At 49.7% G+C, this 19,633-nt stretch overlaps 1 protein-coding gene across 1 annotated transcript in view; it reads right to left on the bottom strand.

The window, feature by feature from the left end:
• Positions 1-4,857: 4,857 nt before the first annotated feature.
• The window catches only part of LOC127575412 (Krueppel-like factor 7), a 64,228-nt gene continuing 49,452 nt past the window's right edge, over positions 4,858-19,633 (bottom strand). The window contains exons 3-4 of the mRNA XM_052025266.1: positions 12,990-13,113; positions 4,858-10,990 (exon numbers count right to left, since the gene is read on the bottom strand). Of these exons, the coding sequence (XP_051881226.1) occupies positions 10,939-10,990; positions 12,990-13,113 (176 nt within the window). The 3' untranslated portion in view covers positions 4,858-10,938. The remainder of the gene's footprint in view (positions 10,991-12,989; positions 13,114-19,633) is intronic.

Genomic DNA, 19,633 nt, shown 5'->3' with positions numbered 1-19,633 from the left:
TGTTGATAGTGAGGAAGATAGTATTATGCTAGAAGATAACATTGATCAGTTGGTAAAACAGACAGAGCAGTAGCAGCTGGAATTTGATTTTGATAAGTGTGAGGTGATGCATTTTGGGAGGACTAATATGGTGGGCAATACACAATGAATGGTAGGGCTCTAGGGAGTATTGAGGAAGAGAGAGACATTGGTGTACAGGTTCAAGGATCCCTGAAGCTATAGCACGGGCAGATAGGGTGATGAAGGAGATCTATGGGATACTGGCCTTCATTAGCCAAGGGTCAGAATATAAGAGCAGGAAGGTTATGGTACAACTTTATAAAATGCTGATTAGGCCACAACTGGAATATTATGAAGAGCTTTGGTTTCTACACAATAGAAAAGGCAAGAATGCACTGGAGAAGGTGCAGAGGGGGCTTCATCAGGATATTGTCTGGGATGGAGTGTTTCAGTTATGTGGAGAGACCGGATAGCATTGTTTTCCTTGGAGCAGAGGAGGCCAAGGGAGGACCTGACAGAGGTACACAAAATTATGAGGGGCAGAAAAAAGGTAGATATCACGAAACTTTTCCCATAGCAAAGGCATGGGTTTAAGTTAAGGAGTAGGAGGTTTAGAAGGAACCTGAGGAAAATTTTTTTCACCCAGAGGGTGGTTGCAATCTGGAACGCACCGTCTGAAAGAGTGGTGGAGGCAGGTACTCTCACAACATGCAAGTAGTATCTAGATGAGGACTTGAATTGCCAAGGCACAGCAGGCTGCATACATAGTGCTGATAAATGGGATTAGAAGAGAAAGGTACTTGATGTTCAGCATGTACTTGGTGGGCTGAAAGGCCTGTTTGTTGTTTGACTCTATGACTCTAATACTCAGGATATCTAACACCTTCATTCAGATCCCAGTGGGCTTGGACTGAGCCACCAGGCTCTGCAGTGAGGTCACGCAGTGAGAGGTGGGCAGTGCTTCCCGTGCTATCTGTACTCCCCTGGTTATTCACCCTTTAAAGCCCCATGCTGCTGAGGCTTAGAGCATTTATTGGTAAAGAGCTGCCCCATTCTGATCCACCCCCAGTCCAATCCAATCCCTGGTCTGATCCACCCCCAATCTAATCTTGCGTGGCCAGATTCTGCTCTAACTCCATCTACAAGTTTGCAGATGATACCGCCGTTGTAGGCCGTATCTCAAACAGCGATGAGTCAGAGTACAGGAAGGAAATAGAGAGCTTAGTGGAATGGTGTCATGACAACAACCTTTCCCTCAATGTCAACAAAAGAGTTGGTCATTGACTTCAGGAATGGGGGCGGTGTACATGCACCTGTCTACATCAATGGTGCTGAGGTCGAGAAGGTTGAGAGCTTCAAGTTCCTGGGAGTGAACATCACCAACAGCCCTTCCTGGTCAAATCACGTAGATGCCACAGCCAAGAAAGCTCACCAGTGCCTCTACTTCCTCAGGAGGCTAAAGAAATTTGGTTTGTCCCCTTTGACTCTCACCAACTTTTACAGGTGCACCATAGAAAGCATCCTATCTGGATGTATCATGGCTTGGTATGGCAACTGCTCTGCCCAGGACCACAAGAAGCTGCAGAGAGTTGTGGACACAGCCCAGCGCATCACGGACACCAGCCTCGCCTCCTTGGACTCTGTCTTTACCTCTCATTGTTTTGGTGTCGCAGCCAGCATAATCAAAGACCCCACCCACCCTGGACATTCTCTCTTCTTCCATCGAGTAGAAGATCCAGGTGCCTGAGGGCACGGACCACCAGACTTAAGGACAGCTTCTACCCCACTGTGATAAGACGATTGAACGGTTCCCTTATACAATGAGATGGACTATGACCTCACGATCTACCTTGTTGTGACCTTTCACCTTATTGCACTGCACTTTCTCTGTAGCTCTGACTCTTTACTTTGTACTGCTACTGTTTTTACCTGTACTACATCAATGCACTCTGTACTAACTCAATGTAACTGCACTGTGTAATGACTTGACCTGTATGATCGTTTTGTAAGACAAGCTTTTCACTGTACCTCGGTACAAGTGACAATAATAATAAACCAATTCCCCAGTCTTGACCCACCCCTGTCTGAGGACTAAGTGGTCTTTCACGGGTGACCTGACAGATATTGTGGGCTTCGCAGGCTGGAGTCAGGCAGCCCAGCCCCAGCAAAAGACTGAAGGACAGTGGGGGTTTCAGGAGCACTCCTGTACCCTCAAACTGCTGAACCAGCACCCAGCACACAGTCTCTGGCACCAGCCACAACCGGACCTCAGGGTGAATTCACCAGAGAGGATACAAATGGGAGTGGGCCGCTCACCCTTTGGGCCTGTTCACCAGTCCAGCTGGCCTTGTTGGAACACCGTTTACCTGCCTTCCTTCACTAACCTTCGCCACCCCACAGAAGAATCTGCCCTGGAACTACCAGTGACCCTGCCTTTAGAGGAGACAGGCTCCAGGAGTACGCCCCACCACCACCACCACCACCACCCCATCTCCCTGAAGATGATCCAACACTGGTTCGGCCTGGCTCTACTTTCAAGATCAATCCCCCCTTGTTCTGAGACTCTGGTTTCTCCTCGTGAGGTCCTTCTCCCTGGAGCCAGGGTTGGGAAGGGGAAGGGAACCAGCCAGGAGGCAGCATTGTGCCCAGCTAGAATGCCACCCAGGGTGGAAATGCGACACAGTATGCCTGCTGCCTTGTGTCATTGCTACGGGTGAAGATTCAGAATTGGGGGTGGATGAGTCTGAGGAATCCTCAGAAGGTTAGAGCTGTCTAGAGACACTTAGAAAGTTGCGTGCTGTGTCCTGTGATGCTCCATTCTTGCATTTGGGTATCCGGGTCAGAATCAGTGGGCTGAATCCCCCTCTCCCAATTTCTGGCTCCTCCCCACCCCCAGCCTTCATTGAACAGCAACAAGGAACAGCAGTTTCCAATAAAACCCATTGGATATTCAGTAAATGCGCTTGAGAATGAGATAAAGCATGGTAATTGAATCTTTCTGTCTAGACACCAGCTCTAAAGTAGCCGAGGTACAGCTCAGCCAGGAATGACAATTGGCTCCTCTGGTTAAATCACTCATCTCCAGCCTGCAGAGTCGGAACCTGGGTGTGACCTGTGGCAGAAAGAACACAAATAACACATTTGGAAGAGTAAATCAGGAATGTCATTTCCAGCTGGAGGGATTTAGGTAATGATGACTTTACAAATAAATGCAAAAGAATTCATTTTGAGGCAAAAACACCAGTTAATGCAAGATCCTAGAGGCAGTAATGGTCAAAATATTTCTTTCCCCTTCGCTCCCCCATCTTTTGTGTGGCCACTTCCCATCTCCAATCCTCAGATGTGTCACGCTCTAATTTACAAGAGTTGGTAATCAGCCAGCATCTAATTGCCCTCGGGAAGATGGTGCTGAGCTGCCTTGAACCACTGCGGCTCTTCTGTTGAAGGTTCTCCCTCAATGCTTTTGGGGAGGGAGCTCAAAGATTTAGACCCAGTGACCAAGAAGGAACACCAATAGTTTTTTTCCCCCAATCAGGGTGGTGTGAGACTTGGAGGGGATCCTGCCAGTGGTGGTGCTCCCAGGTACCTGCTGCCGTTGTCCTTCTTGGGTGGTAGAGGGGGTGGGCTTGGGAGGAGCTGAGGAGGTGGTGGGAGTAACGACAGTGCATTTAGTGGACACAGCAGCCACTATTTGCTAGTGATGGAAGGGATGAACATTTTGAGCACTGGGTGGGATCCTGCTTCATCCTGGATGGCCACAAGCTTGGTGGAGCTACACTCATCCATGCAAGTGGAGAGTGATCCATCACACCCCTAGTGTGCCTTGTAGGTGGTGGACAGGCTCAGGAATGTCGGGAAGTGAGTCACTCACCACAGGGTACCCAGCCTTTGACCTACTCTGGCCAACACAGTATTTATTGGCTGGTCCAGTTGAGTTTCTGGTAAATGATGAGAGTAGTGCCATTGAACGTCAAGGGTGGATAGACTCTCTTTTGTTGGTGATGGTCTTTGGCATTTGTGTGTGACATTAATCCTCAACCTCATATGTTTGGCTCTTTACTGATGACTGCTGAGTCTCTTTCCACTCACATTGTGGCCCTGTCACTTGCTGGGGACAGAAGAAGAATCTGAAGCAAGTGTTCTGAGCAAGTTATGTGATGTGGTCAGCTACCTACACCACAAGCCCTGGTTCAGCTCAGAAGTTTCACATTTGGGAATATCACTAGAGTAACACGAGGTACTGTGGTGGTCCGAGTATCAGTGTGTGCACAGTGGCTGCATCTCTGCACAGTCCTCTGTTGCAGAGAAAAACACAGAGGAGCAGCTTTGCTTTTGTAGAGGTCTCATAACCTGACAATTAGCACTAAGACCCATTATTTCCCCTTCTTATCTATGAGAGCAGAGTTTAGCGATCGCTGTGAACTCTCTCGGGTGTCACCCTTGAGGACTGCATTATTATGACCACTCTTCACCAGCCTATCACTCAGTAGTCATAGACAAATTCCTCTCCATTGTGTCAGTTAAACATGCAACATACTAACACCTGTACTTCCAAAGTTAGCATCCACTGAACATCATTGCAGTTACAAAACAGCAGCTGATAGATAAATCTACAGTGAAGATCAACTACAGTTAATCTGAGTGGTGGAATAGGCTTAAGGGGCTGATTGACCAGCTCTTGCTTTTACATGGAGGTTTTTTTTGAATGGGCATTCTCTATATTAACTTCTTCACCATGTTACTTAGATGTCAAGGCTCCCTGTATCGAGAATTAGAGGAAGAATTGACAGGAATTTCAATAGAAACTTTAAACATTGTTTGCATTTTTTTTAATTACGTGTTCATAAATTGCACACATCAAAATAAAAAAAGGACACAAGCCATATATCTCAGGCCGAGCATATTCTACTGTATTCTACACATATTACATTCTTAAATAAAAATGCTCCACATAACAAATTTTGCATAGATATCTTACAATACCAATTTAAAAAAGAATTAGGAAACAGACCAGTAACAAAAATAAATTTTTCTTCTGTTAATAATTTTGTAACATTAACGTACTACCATCATATAATACAAAGAATATTTTTCCTTAAGACTCTTTGTACAGTAAAACTGACAAACAGCGGAACAGAAAAGAACAAAACAAAAAGAAAAAAGGAAGAGAAAGAACAAAAGAAACGAAACACAAAAGAAAATTTTCAGGGGCAGGTATGTGGAACTCCAAGATGGCCTGAGTAATGGCATCTTCCTCATTCGATATCCAATCATTTACACCCTCTCGAGTCCGATATGGATTCCCAAATATATGTCCCTCCCTTTAATCCACCCTACACATCTTCTTGTCCTAACGAGAGTTTCTGGCAGATGAGCCAGATTTTCACATCTAGCTCTTTTATGTTTGAGGTCCAGAATGTCACCACTGAAATATGCACATATCCAAAAATAGAATACCCAGAGCATCATGTTGGGCAGTGTTGGTGGAAGTGAAGGAGGGTGGAGTTAGCAATTGTGTGCTGGCACTTGAGAAGCCTCCTGGAATGGCACTGGATTCCCTGTCATAAGGAGAATCCCAGACAGTGAATATTACAATTACAACCCAATCTCTCCAACCCCACCGGCACCCTACCCCTGACCAACTTCCTTCCAAACTCTAATTATTTCAGCTGCTGTATGTGGAGTGTGCGATATGGTAGGGGAGTGTTACCAAGGAAACAGGTGGGGGCAGGCATGGCAGACATACGAAGAGCTCTACACCTCCAACTTCCTCCATCATCACCGGATAGAGTTACCGATCCCCTGGGATTGCCTAGATTTTCCAGGAACTGAAGATTAACCCCTCAGGTGCTGGTGTGAGCAGTACAGCATTTCCACACTTTACGTGCACACTCAACCAGACTTCGAAAGATAGAATTGCTTCACGATAAAGCAACTCTGCCAAATTGCAGGTAACTAGATCTCCAAACTGATGCCTCAACCCTCCAATGCGAACACATACACGCACAAAATAAATAACCTAAATTAAAGTAACAGGACAGTGAAACAGAAAACATACAGGGGCAGGAGTCAGAGTGGAGTATGTACCCTGTATAGAACTGACCCTGATCCCATACCAATAATAAAAACACAATTAAACAGCTGAAAGACATGGTTATACTTGATCCCTCAATGATAATGTAGTGCCTTATACTGGCCTTCAAGAATTATGCACCAAAACACAGGAGACATATTTTCAGCTGGAGTTTGGCCGACACAATTCCAATAAAGTCTCCAATAGGGTACATACTAGGCTTTGTTGTTATAGTTCAAAGGCAGGAAATTTGAGAGGGCAGAGACACGAGGGGTAGGATCAGTGTTTACACATGAATATAATAGTTGCTCTCAATTAACAAGCTTGCTATTTTGAACATTATATTTAATAGAGGTTTACGCTTGACCCTGGCCAGCGTTTGATGTAGGTCGCTCTCCCATCTTTGTGCCATACTGCTGGCAGGCTGGGCTACTGGGACCCAGAGAAAAGGAGGGTTAATTCCCTCGTTTGCCACTCACCGCCCCACCCTGTCCTCCAACACAAGGGAGGAGGTGCCCTTCCCTACTATTGAAACCAGAGCCTTGCCCTGTGGGAGTAAGTCCAGGCGTGAAGCCCAAGGACTCTCCAGCAGTCTGCGGGAATGGGAGGCTGTCGCATGCAAATATCTGGGAGAGAAGTCATAGGGGTATTAAAAAGTTAACTTTCTTTGGAATTTTTCATTGCACGATATTGGGTAATGAGTGAGAGTTGGATAAGATGCTCAACAGAGGCAAGGAATAATCTGGCTCGTTCCAGAAACCAGTGTCTGTTTACTGGCTAGCAGAGCGGGTGCACAGTGAAGATGGGCGAGTCAAGTGGCCAATGGCGGGAGTGGGATATTTGGTGGTCACATGACAACCGGTACAGGACCCGAGCTGGGGGAATCAGAGGTCATCGCGAGTGACCAAGATCTACCTTGTTGCTATAGTGGGAGCTGGTCACCAGGGAACGGTAGCCCTCGGGATCGGTGGACTGATCTCCTTGTCTCAAAGCCCAGGGCCTTGGCCTGGGCCCTGCAATGGAGGCAAGGATTTGCTGGGATGCCAAGTAATGGAGGAGGGGAGGGGACGTGCCAGTGACAGTGAGGGAGCAGAGGGCATTCTGGCACCTTGGGACTTCTGTACGACCAGCGTCCATCTACGTTAACGAAAGGCAAACCTGTGCTCCAACAGGGAGGCTCCGGCGGTGGAATGTGTCATGAAGGTCGAGGGCAGACCCAATATAACTGGGGCTTGCAGTACCTTGAAAACTCTGCTACATGTTGTGCAGGCTGCAGCAGAGGGGCAGACAGCAGCCCAGGTGTCCTCAGAAGGGGCTGGGGAAATGAGTGTGGTGTTGGGGTGGGGAAGGGCTGGATAGTCATGGTGATGGGTTGAACCACTCCCCTCCTCCAACGTCACAGGGTCACGTTGGCTTCACTGCAAGGTTAACCATCAGCAATAGCCAAATACCAAGACTTGGGAGCCAGGGACTGAGGGAGGGGAAAGTACCATCAGTAACAGGGCATCTGTAACGGACAGCTTGTAACAAGGCAGAGAACATTCCGGCACAATTGGCATTTTTGGAACCAGGAAAGCCAAGAAGATACGACAGTACATAACAGCCGTGACTGTCACTCGCCCCTGGGAATAAAAGGCTGCTGCAAAAAATCGAGATGCAAGTCCCCAGTGGCTAATGCCCAGAAATGCACTAGCAATTCCGCTTAAGATATTACCACTCAACAGTGTCACCGTGCACCAACTCCCACTTTACCAGCAAGGCAGGCTGTCTATTGACATAGTTGATGCACAGATGCAGATGAGCAATAAGGTCAGAACTTATGCAAATACAATCGACTGGTAATGCACGGGAGAGGAACATCACCAGTCACCACTTTAGCTGGTTATCATGGCAACTGAAATCCAATTGATCTGATTGGGCATTTTTAAAGTGGTAGCTCTACCAATTTGGACTGACTGTTTGACATCCAAGTTCTGCAATCAAAATCTTGGATTAACAGTTCCTGGATCCATCCTGTTCACGGACTGGGTTGATGTCCAAAGGAAAAAAAATTGACTCACTCCCAGGTACAAGAGGGACGGGGTTTGAGTGGGTTGGGAAGCAGGACAATGAGAGGTGTACAACAAACAAACCAAATCCTCCATTTCCAAACTTGCAGTGACTATAAATCACCTCTGACAAAGACCTAGCTGTTAGCACAAGGACAACCTTCACCCATCCAAGTGACATCTTGGGTAATGTTTTGGCAGAATAAAGTACAGAGGGAAAAGAAACACACAGAATAAGACTTGGAGGTAACATGAGGGAGAGAGGAAGCACAATAAATATTTAATCTCTACAATATAATAAACACTGGAGTTTGGATTTTTGGGCTGCTGAAAATGTCCAGGAAACAGTTCCAATCATTGTTCAGTAAAACAAAGTGATAGTTTTAAAACAAATAAAACTAGCCTGTTTAGATTTATTCAGCATGGTCCATGCCTCCAAAGGGCTAATAAAGTGTAAATTAAAAATAAAAAACTGCCTGTGTTGTGTTTTTTTCTCCCCCTCTACATTGAAAGAGGCCCCCTCTCCTCCCCTCCCAGAACACCCATAACAAATAAAGCCACTAAGAATGGGACAGGTTAAGAAGGGTCGGTGAAGGTAGACCAGGCTGGCATTCCCAAGGTGTGCGTCCCTAACTGACCGTCATGGTGAGCAGCTGGCTGTGCTGAGAGTGGTTGAGTCCTCCCGAAGAGCTGGAAGGGGACCAGACCAAGGTCTTGTGGTGCAGGCAGGTTGGTGCCTCGGAGGTTGAGGGGCAGTGGTCTGGGACCAGGATCTAGTTAAGGCACAAATCCCAGCGAGTCGGGGCCGGTGCGGACTCTCACTGGTGTCACCGAGCAAGTGCGGGGTGCTGGGCTGAGGAGAGTCCCGCTGTGGTAAACTGCCCACGACCCATGGTGCCTATCTAGTTTTTGATTTTGGGGCTTTGAATGAAAAACCCAGCAGATAACAAGAATTTCCTCTGGTAGCCCAGATACAGGCAGGCCTAAGAGAGCAGAGGACGGAAAAGGCTTTCCTGTTTAATTCATGTTACATTGCACAGGTACCTTAATTTTGATATACATCCCTTTACTCGTTCAGTAACTCCACACTCTCTTTCCAGGTTAGTGTGGGGTGGTGACATAATTCTGGTCCATTAACTGGGAGGAAGGATGCTTGCCCGTGGAATTCTCCTCTTCACCAGCTACCGGGGTTGGGGCAGTTGGGTTGGACCGAGAGCTGACAAGAGGTTCTGACAAGCCAGTGTCCAATACTTTACATGCTGCAAGCACGAATTTTGAGCTCAGTGCTAGGCATCTCCCTGAAAGCCGTTCCTTCCCCCCCTCCCCTCACCCCTTCTGCCAGACACTGTGATCACAGCACGCTATCCCTCCAATGTCAATTGCAACAGGTCTATCCTGTTGCCAGGTGTTTCGTGACCAAGGTCATCGGAAGCCAAATGGTGAGAGGTTTGGACAGGCGTCAAAGACCCAGAGGTAGACTGGGAGTCACTGTGTTCCCTTCCGCACTCGCAGCGTCAGGACCAGCAGGTGCCAAACACGCCCCTGGTTCCAGCAGTGCCGTGAAAATCTGTGGTTAGGTCAGTAAACGAAATCGGGAAAGCAACTGGAGGTGGGGCTGGGAGAAAGGACTGGCGTTCCTCAGCGCTGGATGTCTGTCCCGATCTTTGGTTTGCCTGGGTGACCTTGAGCTGTGCACCAGGTGCAGACAAGGCAGGCAGCTGAAAGGGGGTGTGGGTGGGGGTGGGGGGGGGGTGGGGCTCAGATTGGCACGCTGTTGCCATTAGAAACCAAGTCAGCAACCTCACTTCCTCCGGACAGGGCAACGAGGCCAGGGAAAGGAGACTGGTTGGATGTGTCGGCACATTAACCAAGCTCTGCAGCATCAGAAGGGGAAGGAGTGTTAGGCTACTTAAAGGGAAGGGGGGGGCAGGTGTTGGGGGCAATACCCTTTAGAGTTATCATGAAAATAGGCCCCTAATCCACAAGGTTAATTAAGCATTGCTACGGGTGTTTTCAGCAACCCCTCCCCTCGATCCGTTGGATTGGTCCAAGCTAGCTGTCCATCAACTTGCTGTTAGAGCCCGGCTCAGCCGAGAGTTACGGGAGGTGCATCAGGGAAGGCGCGGCTGGTTCAGGACGACACCAGCGACCACCTACCTACTGTGTGCGGTGAGAAAGGGGCAAGAAAAAGAGGGGCAGGGCCCATTCAGCAACCTTTAGGCACCTCGTCCAAACTCCACCGTGAAGATGTCCCTCTTCCTAAGGGACACAGGCAGGATACTCTGTGCAGTCCCGTCCCATCCCAGTCCCGATGGTTACAAAGCAGTCCACAAGGGGTTGGCACCAGGCAGACCTGTTGGCACCCCGGTCACACGACACTGACCCCCACCACCACCGATCCCTCTTGCAACTCCTGCCAATCAGTCTTCGGAGGCCCGTCATTGGCCGGTTTGTATTCGGAGCAGAACAGAGTGTTGGAATCCACAGTTAGAAGGCCAGGTGATATACGCGTTCACACTGCAAAGGCTTGGAAAGTGGTGTCAAGTTTGTAATCCCCTTTGGTTTCCATGGCAACAGAAATCCAAATGCAATGTATATCAGCAGTTGTTTGGCAGTGTCTAATCGACTGGGTAAGGCAAGGCCAAGAGATAAAGAGTGTGTTGTGTTTGCATCTGGAGATAAGAGTGCGCGCGCGGGTGTGTATGCACACATGCTCACTGCAACATGGCAATAAGGCAACCACATGTCTGTGCTCTTCGCAAAGAGGTCCTTCCCCCGCTAACAGTCATGCCATGGTGTCCTGTGGGTTCCCTCCACTCAGACGTGTCTCTTCATGTGAAGGGCCAGGTGATCCGATCGGGAGAAGCACCTGAGAAAGGAAGGAAAGCTGGTGGCATCAAAATGCAAACTCTTCAGCTGGCTCCCACCAACGCGCGCCCCCCACCCCCAATTCATCCACAGGATGGCCAGCTTTCCCCAATGAGGCAGTGATGTTAACCCACTCTCCACCCGGGACTTCATTCCAGAATTCCAATTTTGCAGAGAGTTGTACGGAACTGTCCCAGGACAGTAAGTGGAGCATACATTTGTGCCCATCTCTGTCAGACTGGGAGCCCTCCAGATTTCTTTGGAGCTTCCAAACATTAAAGACTAACATTCAGCTTTGAGCAAAAGGTCACTCGGGCATTAAATGAAAGTTTTAATTTTCTTTGTACATTTCTGCTCTCCCTCAGCACTGAACTTCTAACATCACCTTGTAGTATGTGCACAGCGTCTTGAAAGAGGGCAGACAGTAAGGGGGGGGAAAGAGGGGAGAGAGAGAGAGAGAGAGAGAGAGAGAGAGAGAGAGTGTGTGACAGAGAGAGATACACAGGGTGAGGGGGGCAGAGAAGAGAGGGGGAGAGGGAGAGAGGGGGAGAGAGTGAGATACAGAGAGAAAAAGAGAGAGAAAGAATGCAAAACGATGTGGAGTGAGCATTAGACTGGGAGATGGTGACACAGAGAGATCAGGGAAGAGAGACGAAGGGTAGGACTCTATGTGGACAGTGTGTGTGGGCAGGGTGCAGGTGGCAGGAGTGTGTGTGTGTTGAGCAGATGGCCCTGCAGGCAGGTGTGTGTGTGTGACTGCTCACCAGCTGGCACTCTGACCCCAGTCAACCAGCCAGCGGGCCATCTGATCAAACCAAGTCCCCTACCATGCCTGCAGTGTCCCTGCAGCCCCTCCTGCCCCCACTGGGACCCGTCTCCAGCTCCACACCCTATTAAGTTATCAGTCCTAATTAAATGCAGACCACACAGTTGTTGGCAGGAGCTGGGGGGACACAGTGCAGCCTGACAGTGTGAACCACAGTCACTGCTTCATTTCCTCGGCTCAGCTAATGGGAAACACACACGGCACCGGTGTCGGGGCAACGGATCTCCCCTCAACCCCATCGTACAGTGTCCATGGGCCGCCAGGGAGGGAGAGCAGGTTTCGAGGGCTGATGGGGATGGAAGGTAGATGCAGAGGAAAAGGGGCATGTGAGGGTTGGGGAGGGGGGGACATGGAGCAGGAGGAGTGAGGCAGGTGGACAGGGCAGGGAAAGGGGAGAGGGAACGGGAGAGGGGAAGGGCGAGAAGAGGGGGAACAAGGTTTAAAGGAGTTTGGGGTCTTCGAGAGGGTGAATGATGAGTAATGGGCCACAGTAAAAAGTGGTGCAGGGAAGTCCAGAACACACAAGGTTTGCAACAGCAGTGAGGGAGAGGGGAGAGGGGGAGGGTGAGGGGGGGGGGGGGGGAAAGAGGGTGACACACCGACGAGTTCACCTGTCCCTGGTGCATGGGTGAGTGCTAGAATCTGGGGAGAGTCGAGGGAAACACAGGGGACAAGTGGTGGAAGCAGATTTGATCGCAACACTTACGAGGCATTTAGACAAGCACACAAACCGGCTGGGAATAGGTGGATATGGACCACGTGCAGGCAGATATGTAGTATGAATTGACATCATGGTTGGCACAGACATGGTGAGCCGAAGGGCCTGTTCCTGTCCTGTGCTGTTCTATGTTCCAATAGAGTGGGATTAATGTGGGATCAGTGTAAACGGGTGGGTGATGGTCAGCACAGACTCAGTGGGCTGAAGGGCCTGTTTCCCTGCAGCATCTCCCTACGACCTGATTGGCTGAGACCACACAAGCACTGCCAATCCCGCTCCAAGTACGGGCAGGGTAGCGAGGAGGGCAAAGGGGTGGGGCGATCGGGGGGAGGGAGGAGGAGAGAAGGCTGCCAGCAGCAGGCTAGGAGAGAAGGGGCGCCAGGGAGGCTGAGGATGGGACGGCCTGCGCCTCGTGTGGACACACAGCTCCCAGGCATGTCCATGGCCGCACCTCACCTGTCGCAGTGGTTGCATTTGAAGGGCTTGGCTCCCGTGTGCTTCCGATAGTGTCGGGTGAGCTCGTCACTCCGTGCGAATCGCCACTCACAGCCTTCCCAGGAGCACTTGTAGGGCTTCTCACCTGCAGGGGAGGCAAACCGGGACAGTGGGTTATCCGGGGGGGGGGTAACAGGGTGCAAATCCCACCACAGATTCAGGCTGCTACACCCAACATCGAGAGACCATAGCACCAGACACAGTCCCGGGGCTAGAGTGCACAGCCCCACGCACAGTCCCGGGACTACAGCGCACAGCCACACGCACAGTCCCGGGACTACAGCGCACTGCCCCACACAGTCCCGGGTGACAGTGCACTGCAGCAGGCACAGACCAGTGCTACAGTGCACTGCCCCAAGCACAACCCCAGGGTACAGTGCACTGCCCCACGCACCCTCCAGAGGCTACAGCACACAGCACTGGAGCTGCTGCGCACAGCGTACAGTCCCGGCTACAGTGCACTGCCCCACACACAGTCCCAAAGTACAGTGCACTGACCCAAGCACAGTCCCGGGCCTACAGTGCACTGTCCAGGGATGCAGCATACTGCCCCACATGCATTCCTGGGGCTGCAGTGCATAGGCTCACATGCAGACCAGAGGCTACAGTGCACTGCCCCACACACGGTCCTGAGCCTGCAGCACAAGACAGCTGCAGTCATACACTGCAATCCTGGTCCAAAAATGCACCGCATCAGAACGCAGTGCCGTGCCTGCAGCATCAGCACATAGTCCTGGCCTGGCAGAACTCTGCTGCAGGATAGGGTCTCAGGTCTACAGAGGACAGGCTCAGACCCACAGCCCCAGTCGTACAGTGTACAGCACCACAGTACAGTCCCAGGCCGACACTGCAGTGCACCCCAATAAAGACAGGGGCCTCTGGAACACTGCCCCAGAACACAGTCGCCACTTACAGTGCACTGCACCAGAATACACACTGAGCCTGCAGTGTACAATGCGCAAGACCTGGACTAACACTACAACACACCAGAATACAGACCCAACACTGCAACAGATAACAGCCCTCAGCCTACAGTTCATACCATCACAACACAGTCCCCAGGGCAATGGTACACCGCACCGAGACACAGTCCCTGAGGCGACGGTACACCGCACCTGGACACAGTCCCGGGACTATAATATGCCGTTCTAGAACAGAGTCCCAGGCCTACAATACACTGTACTAGAATACAGACCTAGACCTGCAGTGCACTGCACCAGAGTACAGCTCCGGGCCTAAAGCACATGGAGCTAGCATTTAGTCATGAAGTCACACAACAGGGGAAACCCAACCCGCCCATGCCAACCAAGGTGCCTTGCTGAGCTGGTCCCATATGCCCGCATTTGGTTCATATCTCTCTAAACCTTTCCTATCCATGCACCTGTCCAAATGTCTTTTAAACGTAATTGTTCCCACCTCTACCACTTCCTCTGGCAGTTCGTTCATAAATCCTCTGTGTGAAAACATCCTAACTGAAGTTACACCCGATCTGCCGAATTTCAGAAAAGCTCCTGAAAATTTCCCAGCTTTCCTTCCTGTGGAATGTATTCCAACACCAGTATTTCCTGGAATAAACCTCCAACTGTGCTGCAGGAGACTGAGACAAGAGTCATTTCCAAGGGTCCCGGCACCAGCGAGCCTGCCCTGACTACCTCCACCACCAGAAGCAGTTCCTCACTATCTAGGCGACAGTCAGAGGTCCCGCACTGATCCTGGTGTGGGACCCAGAAATTCAAGTCACACTCCAAGTGGAAAGAGGTTGCGGTTGTTGGAGGTCACATGTCCCAGTCCTGGGACATCTCTGCAGGAGTTCCTGGGGATAGTGTCCTGGGCCCAACCATCCCCAGCTGCTTCATCAATGACCTTCCTTCCATCAGCAGGTCAGAAGTGGGATGTTTTCTGACGATTGCAGTGTTCAATTCCATTCAAAACTCCTCAACAAACAGTCCCATGCCTCCATGTAGCAAGACCAAGACAACATACAGGCTTGGGTTGTAAGTGACAAGTAACATCGGCACCACTAATGGACTAGGCAGTGACCATCTCCAACTCAGCAGAGATTAACCACCTGCGATTAACATTAGATAGCATCAACATCCTGGGGCAGAAGGCTAAGGAAATTCACCAATTTTTATAGATGCACCACAGAAAGCATCCTATCCAGATGCATCACGGCTTGGTATGGCAACTGCTCTGCCCAAGACCCCAAGAAATTGCAGAGTTCTGAACGCAGCCCAGTCCCTCATAAAAACCAGACTCCCCTCCACTGAATCTGTCTACACTTCCCGCTGCCTCTGGAAAGCAGCCAATAATAATCAAGGACCCCTCCCACCCCAGACATTCTCTCTTCTCCCCCCTTCCATCGGGTAGAAGATACAAAAGCCTGAGAGCACGAACCACCAGACTCAAGGACAGCCTCTATCTCACTGTTATCAAACTCTTGAATGGACTCGCATACACTAAAGGATGAACTCTTGATCTCCCAATCTACCTCGTCATAGCCCTTACGCTTAATTTGTCTACCTGCACTGCACTCTCTCTATAACTAACACAATATTCTGCATTCTGTTTTTCCTTTTTACTACCTCAATGTACTTATGCATGGAATGATCTGCCTGGATGGCATCAAACAAAAACTTTTCACTGTATCTCGGTACATGTGGCAGTAATAAACAAATACCAACAGCACATTAACACGATGGCTACTTGAAGCCCAGTGGAATCCTTTCGACCACTCTGTCACCTGGCAGCAGGGTTTAGTTCTGGGGGGCAGACAGGAAAAGCTGGGGTTGTTCACCTGGGAGCAGGGAAGGTTGTCTGCAGTCATGATGGAACTTTGTAAAACCATTCGGGGTACAGACAGAGCAGATGGAAACTGCTCCCACTGGGGGAGGAGCCACCCGCCAAAGAACACACACAAAAAAAAATGAGGGCACTTGGCAAAACAATCAAAAGTCACGTGAGGAAGAGGTTTTTTTGACCCAATCAGGCGTTGATGGCAGGGATGAACTGTCAGGGCTGGAGAGGAGGCAGGTTCAACTGCGGAGTTCAAGGTGGAGGTGGGTAGGTCCTTTAAAGGAAAGAATTTGCAAGGCTATGGTGGAGACTAACTGGTTTGGTCTTAGGGAGAGCTGGCTGCAGAGTCATGGGGTGTGACGGGGGGGGGAAAGAAGGGGTTTGAAAGGATGTGGGATTAACAGAGGGTGGGGGGGAAGGGAGGAGGAGGAGAGAGGCAGGGGAGGTGGAGTGGGAGAGGAAGTAGGGAGAGAGAAGAGGACTGGGGGGTGGGCGGGCAGCGGGAGCACGTGAGAGAGACAGAGAGACAGAGAGACAGAGAGACAGAGAGACAGAGAGACAGAGAGACAGAGAGACAGAGAGACAGAGAGACAGAGAGAGGTGGTGTGTTTGAGATAAGGAAGCAGCTATAGAGAGAGAATACGAGGAGGAGGAAGAAGCTGGCAAAGGCAGAGACAGAAGGAAGGAGAGAGGCAGACACATCTCCCCATAGTGTGAGGGGGTTCAAGTGAAAGGGTCTAACAGCCCAGTCCATGATACTGGAGCAAACCGTCCACTGCTGTCAGTCAGGACAGAGAGGTGCCAGACTGTGTGCTGATTTAATTGAAGGGCTTCATCCCCCCCACAGGACAAGGCAGGCTGAAGCAGGTCCCAACACACAGCCAGTTCTGCAGCCCAGCCAATTACTGCTCCGTGCATGGTGCTGATGCAGTTGCCTAGCAACCCCCGTCTGCCCACCCTCCCCCACCCGCCGGCTGCTGCTCGCACTAATTAAGGGCCTGCTTCTCACTGCATTGCTTCAAGCTTCTGTCATCAGCCAATTCCCCAGGGCTTGGGGCGGAGAGAGGAAAAAGGTTTTCTGTGCCGCACTGTAATTTGGTTTACAGCATTTAAACATGTGCCGGAAATTGGGAAACAAAGCCAGGGAGAAAAATTGTTCCTTAGGCTCTTGCAACCTTTGAAAAATAAATGAATCCTAAACCATCAGATATGAGGGCATCAGATGTCACGCTTCTTGGAAAAGAACGTGCTTTGAGCAAACATCTAATCGTTGCGCTGAAGGCAATTGAACAGCACAATCCAAGCAGACTTGGCAAGGACAGAGGGAAAGACCATCCATTGCTAAGAGAGCAGCCAGTCCCCCTTCCTGCCTGTGTCATCTTCTCCAAGCTCTGTGTCCACTGTGGTAATGGCCAGTGATCTGTCTCATTGAGTATTGATAACAGGATGGATATCAGTAGGAAGAACTTTCCCACTCCTCTTGTGCTGTGGGATACTTTACTGGAGCTTTACTGAACTCACCTGAAGACTGGTCGCACCTCTATCAATCCTGCACCAGTGTGAGAGTCTAAACATTCAGCGCTTGCTCTGAAACAGAGATTTGACCTCTGGCCTATCTGCATTCCAACCAATGGATATGACCGAGATCAGTAACCTATGTCCATCGTCTAAGCTCCAATTATTTCCTCTGTAGTGTCACTAAGATTGAAGACCTCCCAATAAAGATGCCACAAAACAGGGAGCAGAGTGATAGGCTGGGCAGCTGAGTGGCGCAGCTAGTAGAGGAGGTCCTGTCTCACAAACTTGATTGAGTTTCTTTTGAGGAGGTAACGAAGATGATCGAGGAGGGCGGGGCAGTGGACGCTGTCTACATGGATTTTGCTACAGCTTTCGACAAGGTCCCTCACGATAGTCTGGTCCAGAAGCTTAAGTTACATGGGATCCGCAGTGAGTTGGTAAACTGGATAGAAAGATGGCTTGGTCACAGAAGACAGAGGGTAGAGGTGGTGGGGTGTTATTCTGACTGGAGGTCTGTGTCCAGTGGTGTTCTGCAAGGATCAGCGCTGGGACCTCTGTTATTTGTGATAGATATATATACTGTCTATATATATATATATATCTGTCTATATATCTCTATCTATCTAGCTAGCTAGCTATCTATATCAATCGATTGATAGATCTGAATGAAAATGTAGGTAGTCTGATTAGCAAGTTTGCAGACAATACGAAAATTGGTGGAGATGTGGATGATGGGCAGAGAAATGGCAGATGGAGTTTAATGTGATGTTGCATTTTGGGAGGTCAAATGCAAGAGGAAAGTATACAGTAAATGGCAGAACCCTTAGGAGCATTGACATGCAGAGGGATCTTGGGGTCCAAGTCCATAGCTCCTTGAAAGTGGCAACACAAGTGGGTAGGGTGCTAAAGGAGGCATATGGCCTTCAGGGCACTGAGTATAAAAATCATGTTGCAGCGGGATACAATTTTAGTTAGGCCAGATTCAGAGTATTGTGTGCAGTTCTGGTCACCACACTACAGGAAGGATGTGGAGGCTTTGGAGAGGGTGTGGAAGAGGTTCACCAGGATGCCGGCTGGATGAGAGAGTATTAGCTATCAGGAGAGGTTGGACAAACTTGGATTGCTTTCTCTGGAGCATCGGAGGCTGAGGGGCAACCTGATAGAAGTATATAAAGATATGAGAGGGTAAACAGTCAGTCCTTTTTTTCCAGGGATGTAAGATCAGTCTTCCCGAGAGTGAACACAAGGAAAGCACCTGGCCCAGATGGTGTCCCGGGCCGCGTGCTCAGATCTTGTGCTGATCAGCTGGCAGAAGTATTTGCAGACATATTCAACCTCTCCCTGCTTCAATCTCAGGTTCCCTCCTGTTTTAAGAAGACCACTATCATCCCGTTACCGAAGAAAAGCAAGGTAACATGCCTCAATGACTACCGACCAGTGGTTCTGACATCCACCATCATGTAGTGCTTTGAGAGGTTGGTCATAGCTCACATCAGCTCCAGCCTACCAGACAACCTGGACCCACTGCAATTTGCCTATCACCGAAACAGGTCTACAGTGGATGCCATCTGCCTGGCCCTACACTCAGCTCTGGAGCATCTGGACAGTAAAGGCACCTACGTGAGCCTATTATTTATTGACTACAGCTCTGCCTTCAACACAATAATTCCAAGCAAGCTTGTCACCAAACTACGAGACCTAGGACTCAACACCTCCCTCTGTAACTGGATCCTTGACTTTCTAACAAACAGACCACAATCAGTGAGGATAGGCAGCAATACCTCTGGCACGATTATTCTCAACAATGGTGCCCCACAAGGCTGCGTCCTCAGCCCTCTACTCTACTCCCTATGCACTCATGACTGTGTGGCCAGATTCTGCTCTAACTCCATCTACAAGTTTGCAGATGATACCACCGTTGTAGGCCGTATCTCAAACAGCGATGAGTCAGAGTACAAGAAGGAGATAGAGAGCTTAGTGGAATGGTGTCATGACAACCACCTTTCCTTCAATGTCAACAAAACAAAAGAGCTGGTCATTGACTTCAGGAAAGGGGGCGGTGTACATGCACCTGTCTACATCAATGGTGCTGAGGTCGAGAAGGTTGAGAGCTTCAAGTTGCTGGGAGTGAACCAGCAGCCCATCCTGGTCAAATCACATAGATGCCACAGCCAAGAAAACTCACCAGTGCTTCTACTTCCTCAGGAGGCTAAAGAAATTTGGTTTGTCCCCTTTGACTCTCACCAACTTTTATTGATGCACCTTAGAAAGCATCCTATCTGGATGTATCA

This window comes from Pristis pectinata, chromosome 1, assembly GCF_009764475.1.
Source record: "Pristis pectinata isolate sPriPec2 chromosome 1, sPriPec2.1.pri, whole genome shotgun sequence".
NCBI classification, from domain to species: Eukaryota; Metazoa; Chordata; class Chondrichthyes; order Rhinopristiformes; family Pristidae; genus Pristis; species Pristis pectinata.
The sequence above is the reverse complement of the archived record's forward strand: the minus strand, read 5'-3'. Positions and strand labels throughout refer to the sequence as shown.